This window comes from Oryctolagus cuniculus, chromosome 5, assembly GCF_051225735.1.
Source record: "Oryctolagus cuniculus isolate XC-2025 breed Fujian yellow rabbit chromosome 5, ASM5122573v1, whole genome shotgun sequence".
Taxonomy (NCBI): Eukaryota; Metazoa; Chordata; class Mammalia; order Lagomorpha; family Leporidae; genus Oryctolagus; species Oryctolagus cuniculus.
Genome location: NC_142871.1, coordinates 62,902,501 through 62,921,143, shown reverse-complemented (window position 1 = coordinate 62,921,143; position 18,643 = coordinate 62,902,501). Strand labels below are relative to the sequence as shown.

Genomic DNA, 18,643 nt, shown 5'->3' with positions numbered 1-18,643 from the left:
GTGAGGTAGCTAGGACAGGTAATACCCTAATGTCCTGGATAAGGAAAATAGGCAGAGATTAAGTTAGAGACAAAGGGGCTGGCACTGCGGCATGGCAGGTGAGGCCGCCGCCTGTGGTGCTGGCATCCTGTGAGGGCACTGGTTCGAGGCCCGGCTGCTCCACTTCCGATCCACCTCTCTGCTATGGTCTGGGAAAGCAGTGAAAGATGGCCCAGGTCTTTGAGCCCTTACGTCCCCGTGGGAGACCTGGAGGAGGTTCCTGGCTCCTGGCTTCAGATTGGTGCAGCTCTGGCCGTTGAGGACATTTGAGGAGTGAATCAGCGGATGGAAGACCTCTCTCTCTGCCTCTGCCTCTCTCTAACTCTGCCTTTCCAATAAGCAAATAAATCTTTATCAGAGTCCAAATACAGAGGTCTTTTACAAATTTATGGAAAATGCATATGAGAAAAAACTGCATGGATTTCAAAATTGTTTTACATCAAATAACCTTATTTGTTAAATTCTATTTTTCCATGAGGTATGATTGTATGTCCTGATTCCTAAAACAGTGCCTTATCCACTGACCACTCTCTCATTTCCTTCATTATTTTATTTGTCCTCCTCTAGATATTTTCAGTCTGGTTTCGACCTTAAGATGTCACAACCATTCGTCACTTTCTAAAAAGATTTATTTATTTGAAAGGCAGAGTTACAGAGTGAGAAGGAGACACAGAAGGAGAAAGAGTGAGGGCTTCCATCTGGTTTACTCCTCAGATAGCTGCAACTGCCAGGGCTGGGCCAAACCGAAGCCAAGAGCCAGGAGCTTCTTCTGGATCTCCCACGTAAGCACATGGGGCCAAAGACTCGGGCCACCTTCCACTGCTTTCCCAGGCACATTAGCAGGGAGCCGGATCAGAAGTGGAGCAGCCAGGACTCAAACCTGCACCCATATGGATGCTGCCCTTGCAGGCTGTAGCTTTACCTGTATGCCACCGCACCGGCCCCGTCTTTTTTTTTTTTTTTTTTTTTAAAGACATTTATTTTATTTGAAAGGCAGAGCTAAAGAGAGAGAGAGAGAAATAAAGATCTTCAATCTGCCAGTTCACTCCCCAAAATGGCCAGGCAAGAGCCAAGAACTTTGGGTCTTCCACATGGGTGGCAGGGGCCCAACCACTTGGGCCACCTTCTGTTGCTTTTCTAGGCCTGCTATTGGAAGTGGAGCATCCAGGACTCAAACCAGCACTCATCCGGAAGCCGGATTTCATGGGCAGCAGCTTGACCTGCTGTGTCACAACACTGGCCCCAGGAGGTCTTCTTCTCTAGTTCAAAGTTGAGTTTCTGGAAGCACCTCCCTGATTTCCCAAAGAGTTCTTTCAGGGTTGCACAACATTTTGTATTGCTTCTGTCTTTTCTCCACCCCGGCATAACGTACTGCCAGCCTCTTCTCTCCTCGGAGCTTTTCCCTGATGTCTGTACATTTCTGGTTTCATCGCAGGAGGGTTGCTCATCCAGAAGCTCCCTTTCAGACACACCATCCCACAGCCACTTGGAGCCACGCCTTTCCCACGTCACTTAGAAAATCTTTCAAAACACTTTCAGAGTGGGCCATACTCGGGAGTTATTCATAGTTTTCAGATACTGCCAGGAAAAGCGGTAGGAGACATTTCAGGTACCCTGCCAGGCATGGGTTGGATGCTAAGCAAAAATAAAAAAGGGGTGGGGGGCTACCACTTAGGAGGGTGTGAGGAGGTAATATCAATATTTTGTTCAAACATGAGAGTACACTGAGCCACCTACCTGTTATTTGGGTTTCCGAGTATCAGTCACGTGCGCTAAATGCAAAGGCCACGATGGCTATGAGATACACGTCATATTCGCCCCCCCATCCCTCAACACTGCGGGTTCCCTAAGTGCTGGCGAGGGCGGAGAACTCTCCTCTCCCGCCCACAGAAAGATCGACCCTTCGCCCCGCCTACCCAGGCGGCGCATTGCATGCTGGGAGTTGTAGTCCACGCTGGCCGCGCCCGGAAGGACTGAAGGGCACGGGAGTCCAGTCCGTCTCTCTGGTTACTGGAGGTCACGTTCCCTAGTCGCTCTCTTTCTCCCGCTCGGGAGGAGCCTTCGGAGAGCACGGCTGCATTTGGCTGTGCCACCGTTTCTGTTCTGGGTTTCAATAAAGTTTTCCTCTTCCTCCAAGATGGCGGCCTCCTGGTCGCCCTTGGTTACCCTGCGCTCCTTAACGCAATGCCGGCTGAGAGGGAAATGTGTGGGGTTCGGGGCCTGGGTCGCTGCCCCTGCTCCTCCCGCCACCGCCCCTGGGAAGCCCCTTTGGAAAGGTCAGTGACTGTGTCATGAGTAGGGTGAGTCGACTGTGCCTAGGATCAGAGAAGCCTCTGGGGTCACTCTTCTTCCCGCGTCTCCCCCAGCTGCCTCCGGCATTTCGGAGCTGAGGGTCCCTCAAGAGCTGTTTGAGTTTCTCTTGCCCTTTTATTCTGCCTGTCCGTGAAGGAGCCCTGAGCACCGAGGGAACTAGCCCAGAGTGACTTTCATTTTGAGGGCCAGAGGTCGCCCCAGACAGTTCCCTGCTCGACAGCCGAGCGCTGAGCCCCGGTGAGCGCAGGCGTGAGAGTGCCTGGCTTGAAGGGATTCAAGTGTGGGGTCGGGGCTGGGGACCCTTGCACCCTGCGCCTTCCCTGACTCTCCGGGCTCCATGGGGCGCAGGGTCTAGAGCCGTGCCGCGGACCCCTGCAGGCCCCTGGCCCTCGGGATTCTGGGAATGCGAGCCCAGAGCGCTCTCAGTCCGAGGACTGGAATCTCGTGTTCTTTCCTAAGGGCGCGAGGCTTCAGGGGGTGTATTTGTCACCGGGCTCCATTCATTCGTTCCGTATGTGTTCATGAATGAATGCCTAGTTTTGAATAATCGAGCTCACAGAAGCGCTGATTTTACTGCTGTATACATGTCCTCTCTCTGAACTGCGCGATACTCAGGACCTCGCGTCACTGTTTCCTCGGCTTAGCGCAATGATTGGTACCTGATAGGAGATAGGGCTTTTGAATGAGGCTGTTCTCATTGTCCCCCCCCCCCCCCCGTACTTTCTGCTTTCCTTCTTCTCATGTCCAAGCATCTCCCCTTACATACATTAATAAGTCGATAGACCTTAATATAGACCTTTATGAGTCGGTTCTCATTGGCTCATTTAGCTAAAAATAAGAAAACCTTACTTACTCCATTATCATCAATATAGTTGAAACTATGACCAAATATGATTAGGTCACATTAGATTTTTCTGCGAAAATCAGCTTAATGCACTTTGTATAATCGAATATGATTTAATGTATACTTTATATAATAGAATATTATGTAATGTAAATTTTATTTCGCTATTTTTGGAATAGTCAATAAAAGTGAATGATATAAAATTCAAAAAAACACAAGAATGAGTATGGTAACATATAAAACCCTTTTCTATTCTGGTTTCTTAGCTGCCCAGATGCAACCTCTTAGGTATTCCAGAGCCAGTCTGTGTATGCACAAGCATACATGTATGTAAATATCTGGATTTAAAAAGCCCAGTAATGGTAACATCCTAAACATGCTGTTCTGTGTATAGGACAGTTAATCCTATTAGCTGTTAATTTCATTTTTCATGTAGTATATAGAGGAAATCATTTTATATCAACAAGTATAGAACTTCCTCATCTTTTAAACTGTTGAAATAATATTCCATTCTATGCATGAATCATAATTTATGAACATTAATTTAACATTTAAGGAATGTTGTTACAGCCATACATAAGACTTACTGAATGTTTATTCTGCTAGGCAGTATAGCGAGTGCCTTCTACATATGTTAATTATCTCATTTCAGAAATCATGAATCCAATATTACAGAAATTATATGGCTAGTAAGCAGCAGAAATTATGGGTTCAAGTAAAGGCTGTCCTTGAACTTAGATCTGACCCTAAAGGCTATGCTACTAATATAAACATATACCCTCCTATACTCAAAATTCAGCCAGTTCTGACCCTGGAGAGTTAATAAAATGCAGTTGTTGAAGAGGCTGATTTAATTACAACTAAAAGATGCTCCCTTCCTTTCTTTAAATAAAAGGAAAATAGAAGTCAAAATCTTGTTCAATATTTAGAATCTGATTTAGAAATTTGTTTTCTATCCCTTTTTGGGGGGTTATTTACTGTTTATATTTCTGTTTCATCTCCATTTTCTCTTTTGAAGTCTACTGTTTAGTACAGAGTAATGTGAGTGAAGTGTTGGGTTAGTGTTAAACAAGAGAAGGAAATAGGTAAAGGAAAGGAATGAGAGGAGAGGGAGAGCATGTTCTTAACTTTGTTTTTATGCCTCATCTTAGAATGCTTTTAGGCTTTCTAAAAATTAAAACTCAGCATGACTGGAATTGTTTCATTCAAAGTGCCCTTAGAAATTGTTTATTTCTTAGAGGCAACATAATATGTGGGTCATATCTTGTGATTTCTTTATTCCTGTGTCCTTCTGTTCTACCACGTTATATTTTTAGGTATGACTATTAAATGATGACTCATATTTACCTTTGACTCCAAAATCTCATTTTAGTACATGTACATAGTACATTATTCTTAATTAGATCCTTGTGTGCATAGAAGTAACCCCCCCTCCCAGCCCTGTGGCCTTATGAATTGGCATCATTTATTGGAGTTACAAAGTAGTGGTCTTTTTAAATAAATTTTTTTCATTTATTTGCTTGAGAGATGGAGAGATTAAGAGAAGGACAGACAGACAGAAAGAGCTTCCATCTACTTGTTTCCTCCCCAGATACCTGCAATGGCTGGGGCTGGCTGAAACTGAATCTAGGTCTCCCACATGGAAGCCATCACCTTCTGCCTCCCAGGGTGCACATTAACAGGAAGCTGGGGTGGGAAGCAGAGCCCTAACTTGAATCTCAGTAACTCTGATATGGGATGTGGATGTCATGAGTGGTGGCTTAACCACTGTTCCACAATGCCCACCCCTGAATTTTTCTCACAGGAAAACCTTAGAGGGGCCGATGTTGTGGCCTATGGGTAAAGCCACTGCCTGCTATGCCAGCATACCATGTGGGCAGCAGTTCAAGTCTTGGCTGCTCCCCTTCTGATCCCGCTCCCTGCTAATGGCCTGGGAAAAGCAGCAGAAGATGGCCCAAATGTTTGGGCTCCTGCCACCCACGTGGGAGACTTAGATGAAGCTCCTGGCTTCTTCCTGGCCCAGCCCTGTCCATTGCCATCTGGGGAGTAAACCGGCAAATGGAAAGTCTCTCTTTCTCTCTGTAACTCTGACTTTTAAGTAAATAAATAAATCTTTTAAAAAAGTTTACTTTCATTTAAAAAAAGAGCAAACCTACAGAAGTAATGGATGTTGAGAGTCCAGAAATTGGTATTTCAGCCAGGGGCCTGGTACCATAATGTGCACTATAAATTCTCTGACAAAAAGTCATTTAGCTTCTGCTGGAATGTATCCAACACTTGTTTTCCTAAGTCACTTGTGTCTTTTTCTGACCTTCAAGATTTGTGTAAGTTCAACTTGTTTTAAAAGCATTCGGATGCCGATTCTTCCTGCTGATTTTTGTCCCCCTTGCCCAGGGTTCTCCACTGAGGCTGCGTTTCTTCCTTTGTTTGTTTCTTCTTGTTATTGTTATTACTATTATTTAAAGATTTGTTTATTTTTGAAAGGCAGAGTTACAGAAAGAGTGGGAGAGACAGAGAGATCATCCATCTACTGATTGACTCCCCAGAAGGCCACAATGGCCAGCTGTGGGCCAGGTGGCAGCCGACAGCCAGGAGCTTCATCTGGGTCTCCCTCGTGGGTGCCAGGGCCCAAACGTTTGGACCATCTTTCTTTACTTTCTCAGGCCGTTTGCAGGAAATCTAGCTCTGGGATGCAAACTAATGCCCACATGGGATGCTGGTGTCACAGGCAGCAGCTTTGCTGGCTATGCCACAGTGCCGGCCCCAAGCCCCATATCTGTTTCTACTCTGCTGGAAGTACCTGGTGCTTTAGTTTCCAGAATCTCTTTCATAACCTCCTTCCACTGTCCTCCTCATTTCTTCTTTTCCCTTCAGTGTTTATTTATGTATTTTCATCTATTTGAAAGGCAAAGTGACAGAGAAAGAGAGATCTATCACCTAGCTTACTCCCTAAGTGCTAGCAACAGCCAGGGCCAGGCCAAGCTGAAGCCAGAAACTCCTGGGTCTCTCTCCCACATAGGTGGCAGGAGCCCAAGTTCTTGGGCCGTCATCTGCTGTCTCCAGTGCTGCCTTAGCAGGAAGCTGAGTTGGCAGCAGAGTGGCTGGGACTCGAACCAGCTCTCCTAAACGAGCTTCTGGCATCGCACGCGGTTCAGTGTATTTCTTCTTGCATTGGTTTCTTCAGTGTCATATTGTAATTTATGCCTTAAATGTGATTCCTGTAGATTCCACTGAAAAATTCTCATTTATGCATGTATGCACATATAAAATTTGAAATAAACTAGCATAGTGAATAGATCTGATTTTTTGATAATCTTTTGAAAGAAAATAGAGCTCTTAGATCTCATTATTACACAGTACATGAACAGGGTGCATATTAAGGAGTTATTCTGCATACTGCACACTGGGCCTTGTCTATCATTACTTCAGAATAGTTTTATTCAGATTTTTGGGCAGTATTTTACTGATTTGTTATCATGAAGTTTGAAATACTGTTTCTTTCCTTTTGTAAAGTTATACACAGTTAATATAAACTAGCTAAAGGGAAAGTATCATAACCAGGAAGCATTTAGTTTTAATTTTTGTAATTTTTCCATTTAAATCAAAAGCACCATTTTAAAGCCCCTAGATCAGCTTTTTATTAATAAAAAAAATCATCTTGTGATGCATTCCTTGATGATGGCTTATGCTGTTTTTCTAAAGAAAGAGTTTAATTAAGATTCGAATTTCTTCTAGTCTGCACTTTGCTTTAACGTTACTGATAAGTTTGACTTTAAGGGTCATTGATGACTGCTGCAGTTTCCAAAAAAGCAATTGAATATCTGCCTTTTGGATATGATTACAACATAACAGAGTGTAAAGAGGCTGCCTAGACCTTAGCATGAGCTTCTGTCATTGTAGCAGAACATTTCTGGTCAGTGGCTACTGTTTACAGTTTGTTAAAATCAACACAAATGTATAAATAACACTGGAATAATTGTGAATACAGAATTTGAATGGATGTTTAATAAATATGCATTAAAAATCTAATTACAGTAATGAAGTTTACTGCTGAAATTTTAATCCAGCCCTTTAGAAATATTAAATGTGCTTTTCCTGATTGTGCATTTTTCTCACAGCAGTTGGGTAAACATTTTAAGCTAGAAATCTAAATTCCTTATATAGTTTTGATTTCATTTAGCTAAGCATGTGTTCTTTTTGGCAACAATCTTTCTGTTTGTGAAGAAGTGAAGCTCCTTTATTCCATAACTGTTATTTTGGAGAATTTTGATCAGTTCTGTCTTAGGACTGGCAAACATATGGGATACCAGATGACTAATAAAACATGACCTGGAAATATGAGGTTATTCCAGTCGGGAGTACAGGATCAATCATTTAATTTTGTATTTGTTTCCTCATCTATAGAGTGGGATTAGTTTTCCTGACTCTACTTGCCTTGAAAATCACTTATGAAGCCCAAATATGTTAGTAGATGAGAAAATCCTTAGGAAACTATAATAAATGTTGCATAGAGGACTGGTGTTGTAGCACAGCAGATTAACACTGCTTGGAGGGCAGGCACTGTGGTGCAGCAGGTTAGAGCCCTGGCCTGAAGCACTGGCCTTCCATATGGGCGCCGGTTCTAGTCCTGGCTGCTCCTCTTCCTATCCAGTTCTCTGCTATGGCCTGGGAAAGCAGTAGAAGATGTCCCAACTCCTTGGGACCCTGCAGGTGCATGGGAGACCCAGGAGAAGCTCCTGGTTCCTGGCTTCGAATCAGCACAGCTCTAGCTGTTGCAGCCATTTGAGGAGTGAACCAGCGGATGGAAGACCTCTCTCTCTGTCTCTACCTCTCTGTAACTCTGTCTTTCAAATAAATAAAATAAATCTTAAAAAAAAAAAAAAAAAAAAAACACAAAAAACCACTGCTTGGAACATCCACTTTCCCCATCAGGGTGCTGATTTGAGTCCCGGCTGCTCTGCTCCTTATCCACCTTCCTGATGATGTGCCGGCAAGGCAGCAGAAGGTGGCCCAAGGGCTTGGGTTCTTACCATCCATATGGGAGATCCGGATGGAGTTCCTGCCTCCTGCTTTCAGCCTGGCCCAGACCTGGCTGTTGCGGGCATTTGGGGAGTAAACCAGGGAATGGAAAAATTTTTCTGTGTCTCTGCCTCTCTCTTTCTCTCTCTGTCACTCTGCCTTTCAAATAAATGTAACTAAAAAGAAAAAAAGATCTCATGTATATTCTAATAGAAAACCCAAAACTTAATTGGCCTAAGAAAAGAAATGTTACATAAATGTGCAGCTATGCTAGGAATAAATTGAAATATTAACACAGAGACAATGATGCCAGTCAGTGAGTAGAAATGGAATGAACCCAACTCTATAGAGAATTACTAAAGCCATTCTAATTCTGGCAAATTCTGGCACTGGCAAAGAATCCAGCCTGATTTCAGTGCTTTGAATTTTAGAAAGTGCAGTTTTGATTTTCCTAACACTCTGCAAAGTACCTCTGTAGATAATCATGGATGGGTTTTGTTCTCTGGGACTTACCTGCCTTTTCGCTGATGCTCCACACCTGGAGGTTCTTAGAAATTGTGAGTTATTGTTTTCATCATGATGTTTCAAAGAAAGCTGTTTGACTTATAATTTGACTTATAATATGCAGGTAAATCATTCAGGTAAACTCTTCTTTTAGTAAGAAATGGACAAGTAGTTGTGAATTATTTGTTGTGCAGCAAGATATAAAGGCAGCATTTCATGGAAGCAGAGAGCTGAAGAGGCTCTCTGGCTCCTGTTAATCAATGTTACATAGGCAAGGAGCTTGTGCCCAAGCTTTTTCTTTCTGACGTCTCCTATTAATTTTTGAGTAGCCATAATTGCGAGAGACTCTAGGCTGAAATTTGAACTTCTCTGTAACTTCTCCCTATGTATCTGAATTCTTTCCTGAGATGCAATATATATATATATATATATATATATATATATATATATATAACTGGTCCTGATTCCATGTGGGACACCTATTTATATGTATCAATACTGCCAATGTCTTATTCACTTTTTTTAAAAAAAGATTTATTTATTTGAAAGTCAGAGTTACACAGAGAGAGAAGGAGAGGCAGTGAGAGAGAGGTCTTCCATCCGCTGGTTCACTCCCCAGCTGGCTGCAACGGCTGGAGGTGCACTGATCTGAAGGCAGGAGCCAGGAACTTCTTCCGGGTCTCCCATGTGGGTGCAGGGGCCCAAGGACTTGGGCCATCTTCTGATGCTATCCCAGGCCATAGCAGAGAGCTGGATCAGAAGTGGAGCAGCTTATTCGCTATGCCACAGTGCCGGCCCCCACTTATTCATTTTTTTACTCAATCACTTATCAAAGTATTGAGTGCTATCTTGTTCCAATTCCATCTGACAGCCTTTAAAATATTGAAGACTAACAATATTTTTTCCCACTTATTCATTCATTCATCATTCATGTGTTCCCTGCATATTTCTTAGTGCCATCTATACACTAGGCAAAGGGTGCTGGGATGTTGCTCAGTCTCTCATCAGTATCAGTTGTCCTTTGTTCTATCAGTAAAGTCTCATGCCTGAATTTTATCTCCTTGAACCCCTTCTCTTCCTGAGATTACAATCTTCAATATGTGTTCTGAATACCCCTCTGAAAATGCGGCCCCCATAATTCAGTACATTCCTTCAGATGTGGTCTGACCAGAGGAGTGTTGTAGGTTATGTTTTCTGTTTCCTGTTGCACTCACCTTTTGGTGGCCAGGTTATATTCGTGTCTCACTTTGAGACTCCTAGCACTGTAAAGAACAAATATCTCTAGTTTGATTCTTCTTCCTGTTTAAGAAATAATTTTTTTAATTATAGAAGTTTTGCATGTGCATACTAGAAAATAAATACCAAAAAAATGCAACTACTGTTAGCTTTATCTTAACTTTCAAAGTATACCATTACTGAGACAGGTGTTCTGTGCAGTGGTTCACATGCTGCTTGGAATGCCTGCATCCCATATCAGAGTCCCTGAATTAGACTTCTGGCTCCACTTCCAATTTCAGATTTCCACTATGCATTTCCTGGGAGGCAGCAGGTGATAGCTCACAAGCTTGGGGTCCCTGCTATCCACATGTGAAACCCAGATTGAATTCTAGGCTCCTGGCTTCAGCCTGGCCCAGCTGCAGCAATTGCAGGCATTTGGGGATTAAATCAGCAAATGGAAGATCTCTTTCTTTCTCCCTTTCTCTTTCCCTTTCAGAAAAATAACAGCAATTAAAAAAAATAAAATAATGATATATTGTTAAAAGGTATACTTGTTATTGAAATACAGTATTCAATCAGAGAAGTACTCACAAAAAATGAAAATGTTATCTCAAAAATAATAAATAAAATATGAAGTTGAAAAAACAATTTAAAAAAAGCACCCACATGGTAAATTTAAAGCCCGCTCAATTTTTGTAAAGAGAATAGAGCTGACAGGCTGGCGCTGTGCAGAGAAGGTTAGGCCTCTTTCTACAGTGTTGTTATCCCAAATGAGTGCCGGTTAGAGTCCCGGCTGTTCCACTTTCAATCCAGCCCCCTGCTAGTGTACCTGGGAAGGCAGTGGGAAATGACCCAAGTACTTGGGCCCCTGCCACCCTGTAGGAGACCTGGAAGAAGCTTTTGGCTGCAGGCTCCTGGCTCTGGTGTGGCCCAGTCCCGGCTGTTGTGGCCATCTGGGAGTGAACAGCGGGATGGATGATCTCTCTCTCTTTCTCTCTCTCTCTCTCTCCCTCTCTCTCTCTCTGTAACTCTGACTTTTAAATAAGTAAGTAAATAAATATTTTTTAAAAAAGAATACATCTGTGTAAATACAACTATAATCAAGAAATAGAACATGAATAGTGTCCTGAGACTTTTAACCACAGGGTAATGAACATCTTGCTTTATATTACTACTGGCTGGTTTCACTTGATTTTTAACTTTATATAAAAATCAGAATTTAGTTATAATTAAATAAAATTTAGAGTTACAATTCTGGCTTATTTCACTCAACATTGTTTTTAAGATTCATAATTTTTTATGTACAGTGATAGTTCATTTTTTAAATATATTATGACTTAAAAATAAAAAAGATTTATTCAGGGCTGGTGCTGTGGCGTGGTGGGTAAAACCACTGCCTGCAGTACCGGTATCTCATATGGGTGCTGGTTCAAGTCCTGGCTGCTCCACTTCCCATCCAGCTCTCTGCTATGGCCTGGGAAAGCAGTAGAAGATGGCCCAAGTCCTTGGGCCCCTGTGCCCATGTAGGAGACCTGGAAGAAGATCCTGGCTCCTGGCTTTGGATCAGTGCAGCTCCAGCTGTTGCTGCCATCTGGGGAGTGAACCAGTCGATGGAATCTCTTTCTCTCTTTCTTTCTCTCTCTGCCTCTGCCTCTCTGTAACTTTGCCTTTCAAATAAATAAATACATTTTTTAAAAAGGTTTATTTATTTATTTGAAAGAGTTACACAGAGAAAGAAGGAGAGGCGGAGAGAGAGGTCTTCCATCCGCTGGTTCACTCCCCAGTTGGCTGTAATGGCTGGAGCTGTGCTGATCTGAAGCCAGGAGCCAGGAGTTTCTTCCAGGTCTCCCACATGGGTACAGGGGCCCAAGACTTGGGCTGTCTTCTGCTTTTTCCAGGCCATAGCAGAGAGCTGGATCGGAAGTGGAGCAGCTGGGACTTGAATTGACTCCCATATGGGATGCTGGCACTGCAGGAGGAGGCTTTACCTACTACACCACAGCGCCGGCCCCAATACATTAAAAAAAAAAAAAGATTTATTTATTTATTTATTTATTTATTTGAAAGGCATAATGACAGAGAAAGAGGGAGAGACAGAGAGAAAGAGATCATCCATTTTCTGGTTCACTCCCCAAATGTCTACTTGAGCCAGGGATGGGTCAGGGTGAAGCCAGGAGGTGGAACTCCATCTGCATTGTGGCTTTCTATAGCACAATTTTTAATCCATTCTACAGTTTTAGATGTTGGAGTTGTTTCCAGCTATTGACCAATACTATTGTTAATTCTACTCTGTGAACATGTATGAACATATATTTTGTATATTTTGGTGTGCATGTGTGTGCTTTCTTTTGGGCAGATACCCAAGAATAGATTGAGTCCCCAGCTCTGGCTCAGGACTCGGTCCAGCCCCCTGCATTTGGGAAGTGAGTAAGCAGGGAAAAAAAAGTTTAAATACATACAATGCTTTGAAACAGCCAGACTCATCACAAATTATGTTGAATATTTCTGGATATACAATTATCTAGGAATGAATAATGCAATAATAGTATGTTTTTTACCTTGGAAACATTGCACAATGTATATAATATATTTTATATAATAATGTATGTGATATGTTTATATTTTATAAATTCTTTCCTTTAATAATAGATTTTTTTTAAAAAGTTTATTTATTTGAAATTCAGAGAGACAGATGGAGGGGAGAGAGAGTAAAAAAGAGAGAGAGAAAACTTCTGTCTTCTGGTTCACATTCAGGTCTCCTATGTGGGTCGATCAGGTAATTCAGCCATCGGCTGCTGCTTCCTGATGCTTCAGCAGAGAGCTGGGTCAGAAGCAGGGTGAATTCAAACTGGTACTCTGATATGGGAGGTGAGTGTCCCAGTAGTGATTTAACCCACTGTGCCACAACACTTGCCCTGATAATGGGTGTTTTGGAGCTGAACTCTATTTTCCTACAAGTTTTATGTAAGGTTTCTATACATTAAAGCCCATCCTTGATTTTGATATGAAGTTGGACGTGAGTTTTCTTTCTTTCTTTTTTTTTTTTTTTTTTGACAGGCAGAGTGGACAGTGAGAGAGAGAGACAGAGAGAAAGGTCTTCCTTTTACCGCTGGTTCACCCTCCAATGGCTGCCGCGGCTGGCGCGCTGCGGCCGGCGCACCGCGCTGATCCGATGGCAGGAGCCAGGTACTTCTCCTGGTCTCCCATGGGGTGCAGGGCCCAAGCACTTGGGCCATCCTCCACTGCACTCCCGGGCCACAGCAGAGAGCTGGCCTGGAAGAGGGGCAACCGGGACAGAATCCGGCGCCCCAACCGGGACTAGAACCCGGTGTGCTGGTGTCACAAGGCGGAAGATTAGCCTAGTGAGCCGCGGCGCTGGCAAGTTTTCAAGAATTGTTTGATCTTGGGGCTGGCATTGTGGAGCAGAGGGTTAAACATTGTGGAGCAGGGGTCTGCAATTTGGGCATCCCATATGGGTGCCGATTGGAGTCCCAGCTGTTCTACTTCTGAGCCCGCTTCCTACTAATGTGCCTGGGAAGGCAGTGAAGAATGGCCCAAGTGCTTGGGTTCCTACTCCGGATGGAGTTCCTGGTTCCTGGCTTCAGCCTGGCACAGCCCCAGTTGTTGCGGCCATTTGGGGAATGAGCCAGCAGAAGGAAGATCTGTCTCTCTCTGTCTCTTCTTCCCTTTGTAACTGCCTTTCAAATAAATGAATACATCTTTAAAGCAATTATTTATCCTCAAGTATTAACATAAAAAAACCCTTGAAGATGAAGCACATTTTTAATATTTCTTAAAGGGGCAATATTTACATTCAACAGTGTTTCAACAATGTTTCCCTTCATGTTCTTTTTTTTAAAAAATATATATATATATTTATTTATTTATGAAATGCAGAGAGAGAGAGAGAAAAAAAATCTTCTGTCCTCTGGTTCACTCCCCAGTGGCCACAATATCTGGGGCTGAGCCAGGCTGAAACTAGGAGCTCAGAACTGAATGAAGGTGTCCCATGTGAGTGGCACGGACCCAGCCATTGGAGCCATCACCTGCCACCTCCCAGGGTACTTTAGCAGGAACCTGGATCAGAAATGGAGTGGGACTCAGACTGCCACTTTGAAAAGGGATACAGGCCAAGCCATGACTTGACCTGCTATGCCACAATGCCTGTAGCTCTGGCTATTTTTTTTTTTTAAAGAGTGTGTTTTTAATCCCTTTTGTTCACAATCTTGTTTCCGAATCTGAAGAGTGTAGTACATTTAGAGATCTTGCCTCAGAAAAATTACACATACACCCCAGAGTTTTCTTTTACTTTCAGGAGCCTTGTAGGTATTTACCTCTGTCATAGAACCTTGCTCAGGATCTTGTTAAAGAAAAATCCTGTGTCTGTGTTTTTTTTTTTTTTTTTCTGTAGGCCTAGCCATTATAGATTTTCCGTTTCCTCTTCTTTTCATTATTTATTTATTTGAGAGACAGAGACAGAGAGTTCCCTCTGCTGGTTCATTCCCCAAATGTTTGCAATAACTGGGGCTCGGCCAGGTGGAAGCTGAGTACTAAGAACTCAGTGCAGGCCTCCCTTTTGGGTGACTGGGACCCGAATTCGTGAGCCGTCACCTGGTGCCTCCTAGGGTGCCCATTAGTAGAAGGCTGGAATCAGGAGTAGAGCCAGGACTCAAACCTAAGCTCTCTGATGTGAAATGCTGGGGTCCCAAGTGTCCTCTTACCTGCTACTCCACAATACCTGCCAACTGTGTGTGTCTATATAACAATTCTTGCTAGGGTTTTTAGTGACAATTTGTCACTTTCTAATTCCTTTTATAATTTTGCTGTTGGGTTGTTTCTTCTTTACACATTGTAGGCCATATGTGCCATAAGGAACTGTGTAATGTGGTTTATTACATTACTTAACATAGATTAGTTAAGTAGAGCATATTAGTATAGACTTCAAGGCTGCAAAAGTTAGGGCAAACTTTATTTGTTCCAAATTTATCTTTTAGTATAAAAGCTTAAACACTGGGGCAAAGGCATATGTTGTGACACTGTGGGTTAAAGCTGCTGCTTGGGACTTCCGCATCCCATACTGGAGTGCTGGTTCAGGTCTCTGCTACTCTGCTTCCAACGTGGCTTCCTGCTAATGCACCTAGGAGACAGCAGATGGTGGCTTAAGTATTTGAGTCAGGGCAACCTACTTGGAAGACCCAGATGGAGCGGCTGGCTCCAGGCTTCAGCCTGGCCCAGCCTTGGAAGTTGCAGATATTTGGGGGGTGAACTTAAAACTGAAAGATCTCTCTCTCTCTCTGTCTCTCCTTGTGGGAACTTGATTCTCTCCCTGCTAATAATGCTCCTGCAAAGATGGTGAGTGTTCCTAAAACCCACTGAATTTTCTGTAAGAAGTGTCACAAACATCATTCCCACAAAGTGACACCTGGAAAGAAGGGGAACAGTTTTCTGTGTGCCCGGTACAGTGGGCAGGGTGGCTGTGATGGGCAGACTAACTGGATTACCTGGAGAAGAGCCAAAACCACACAGAAGATTGTGTGTCGCTTCACTGTCTTGGGCTCAAATGCAGATACAAGAGAATGCTGGCCAAGAAGGGGCCTTGTGAGCTGGAGGAGAGAAGCAGAAGGGGCACGTGATCCAGTTCTAAATGATTTTGCTTTTTAAATTTTTTGTTTTATTACAAAGACAATAACAGTTTTTTAAAGGGCAGTTAGAGATGGGGGGAGAGAGAGAGAAAGGTTTTTATCCATTGGTTGGCTTCCCAAACAGCCACAACAGCAGGGACTAGATCAAGCCAGAGCCAGGAGCCTGGAACTCCCTCTGCGTCTCCCACGTGGATGGCAGGGTCCCAAGTACTTGGACCATCTTCTGCTACTTTCTCAGGTACATTAGCAGGGAGCTGGATGGATGTGGAGTAGCCCGGACTCCCATTGGCATTCATATGGGATGCTGACATCAAAAGCTACTGGCTTAACCAGTGAGCAACAACTCTGGCCCCCAGACAATAAAATCTTGAAGGTATATTTACTTAAAGATATGAGAAAGCAATCACAACTTTATTCACAGCTCAAGGAAACTCAGCACCCTCCCCCACCCCTCAAACCTCCCACCTGGAGAAGGTTAAAACTAATTAGAAGTAATTCGAATACTATGTAGGAAGTTGTAATAGTTTATTCAGAGGCCAGCACTCCAAGATATTGACCAAATCTTATAGCAAATGGCCTGTGGAGTTCAGCAGAGTCTTCATGAGTCCATTTAGGAGTAAGCAGTGAAATAAGGTTCAAAACTGAGGTATTAGAAAGGACAGCGCAGACTTTTTAGGCCTCTGAAGTTCTTCCATTTATGTCTGTGGATTAGTGTTGGAATTTCAGAATGGCATTTTCCCACTGTCCATTTGGAGTACAATAAGACAAATTAATACAAATCAAAATAATATGGCAGCAGCATCACATAATTTGTGTACACTGATGTAGTAACAGACTTAATTTAATGCAGCTTTTGAGAAGTCTTTTGTATTTCAATTTATACAGCTGCTCTCCAGGGCTAAGCTGGCCAATCTCAGCCTTGTGTATCTTGCCTGAGTGATTCTCTCTGTCTCTGCATATGAGCTGAATTCAGGCCTCCTTTCTGTGCCCCTTGGTTTTCTTTTCTGAGGAGTGGGAATGAAGCCGGCACTACCACTGAAGATGGCAGGCTGGTAAAAGAGAAGTGGAGAGGAAGGACTGTAAGCTCTCGAAAGGCAGAGGCCAGGAGAAGCACCATGCTTTCCTCCAGTCTTGACAGTTCTTGTGAACAACTTAGTAAAATGTGCTGTTTCACAAGTCTAAGCAGGTGTATGAAGACAGAGGAGTAGCTATTGGACTTGGCAGCTGTGGGCCTTAAGGGGACCTTTGCAGAAGTCATGTCAGGAGAAGCCTGTTCATAGTGGGTTGAGAGGAGCGTGGGAGGGTAGGATAACGAGGCTGGTGTGGGTGTAATGAGGTGGGGGAAGGGGCTGATGTCCCATGACTGGGGGGTGAGGAGGTTTTGTTGTTGCTGTTTTCTAAAACAAAGGAAATGACATGGGCGTCTGGTGTCATGATTAAGTGGCTGTTTTGGACACCCATGCCCCATATTGGAGTGCCTGGTTGGAGTCCTGGCTCCTCTGCTTCTGATTCCAGCTTCCTGTTCATTTGCGTCCTGGGAGGCAGCAGGTGATAGTTCAAGCAGTTGGGTCCCTCCCAGCCATGTGGGAGGCCTAGACTGGGTCCCCCAGCCCCCAGTGCAAACTCCTGGATGGAACATTCTCTGTCTCTCAACACACACACACATACACACACTCAAAGATTCTGATATTCCCTCATCTTCCACATCACGTGGGAGGTCCTGAATCATTTCTGGTGTCGATGGATGCCTTTTGGAGAGTAGAGGGAGAGTAGTCTTGAAATGCAGGCTGGGGCTGTTCTGAGGATCCCTTGACCTCCAGCGTGAGGATACTATAAGTGTCAGGGTCTCCCACGATAGCGCCGGGTTTGGTGATTCTCCAGGAGGACTCCCAGGACTGGGCACAGACTTGTGCTCACAGCTATGATTTCTTACAGCAGCAGGATCAGCAAAATCGGCAAAGGGGAAAGGCAGGTGGAGCAGGGTCTGCACGAACCTGGGCACAAGCATCCACGAGTCCTCTCCCTGTGGAGTCCCATGACACACGCTTGTTTCTACAAAAGATGTGGGATGTTTGTCAAGGAAACTTGTTAGAGATATAGTGTCTACAGGTGTCACTGGGGGGAGGTCACACTGTACCAAAATTCCGGGCTCTTAGAAACTGGGTGTTTAGCATAAACCACGTTGTTCATTCTGGGACTGGTAAGAACTCTCTTGGAATTCAAGTTCTCAGTACCGTTCAGGGGCCAGTCTCACAAACAGGTTTTTTAGAATGACAGGCTCACGTTATTTATGCTTAATGTGACCCTGTACAGTGGGGCAATGGCTTCAGGAGCTGCTGGTAAATGGGGATAGTATGGGGGAAGGAATGAGGGGGATGTGAAGAGGATGAGACCCCCTACCCCTTTTCTACTAATAAATTGAGGACTCCTTGGGAAATTTTCTATGTTAAAAAGGAATGGAAGTTTTAAAAAGATTTATTTTTTTGGTGCAGGCACTGTGGTACAGCAGGTTAAAGTCCCAGCCTGCAGCGCCAGCATCCCATATGGGCGCCGGTTCAAGTCCTGGCTGCTCCTCTTCCAATCCAGCTCTCTGCTATGGCCTGGGAAAGCAGTAGAAGATGGACCAACTCCTTGGGACCCTGCAGGTGCATGGGAGACCTGGAAGAAGCTCCTGACTCCTGTCTTCGGATCAGTTCAGCTCTGGCTGTTGCGGTCATTTGGGGAGTAAACCAGTGGAATGGAAGACCTCTCTCTCTCTCTGGCTCTACCTCTCTCTCTAACTCTGTTTTTCAAATAAATAAGATAATTCTTTAAAAAATAAAGATTTATTTTGTTTATTTGAAAGAGTTACAGGGAGAGGTCTTCTATCTGCTGTTCACCCCCCCCAAATAGCTGCAATGGCTGGAGTCAAGCTGATTTGAAGCCAGGAATCAGAAGCCTCATCTGGGTCCCCCACACAGGTGCAGGGGACCTAGGACCTGGGCCATCTTCTACTGCTTTCTCAGGTGCATTAGCAGGGAGCTGAATGGGAAGTGGAGCAGCAGTACTTGAAAAGCGCCCATGT

The 18,643-nt window shown here is 43.9% G+C and overlaps 1 protein-coding gene and 1 long non-coding RNA gene across 8 annotated transcripts in view; one reads left to right on the top strand and one right to left on the bottom strand.

Annotated features, from left to right (window-relative positions):
• Positions 1-987: 987 nt before the first annotated feature.
• LOC138849626 (uncharacterized) lies at positions 988-1,936 on the bottom strand. Its single transcript, XR_011388596.2, has 2 exons — positions 1,777-1,936; positions 988-1,617 (listed from the first exon to the last, which is right to left on the bottom strand). It is a non-coding gene; the product is annotated as an uncharacterized LOC138849626 (long non-coding RNA).
• A 54-nt stretch (positions 1,937-1,990) lies between these two features.
• Positions 1,991-18,643, top strand: part of AFG1L (AFG1 like ATPase) — a 195,382-nt gene continuing 178,729 nt past the window's right edge. For 6 of the 7 annotated variants that reach the window (XM_070073733.2, XM_089333862.1, XM_089333863.1 and 3 more), the window contains exon 1: positions 1,992-2,315. In XM_070073733.2, the coding sequence (XP_069929834.2) occupies positions 2,177-2,315 (139 nt within the window). In that variant the 5' untranslated portion in view covers positions 1,992-2,176. Of the gene's footprint in view, positions 2,316-18,643 lie in introns of all 7 variants that reach the window. The other variant, XM_070073732.2, reaches the window with a different exon arrangement.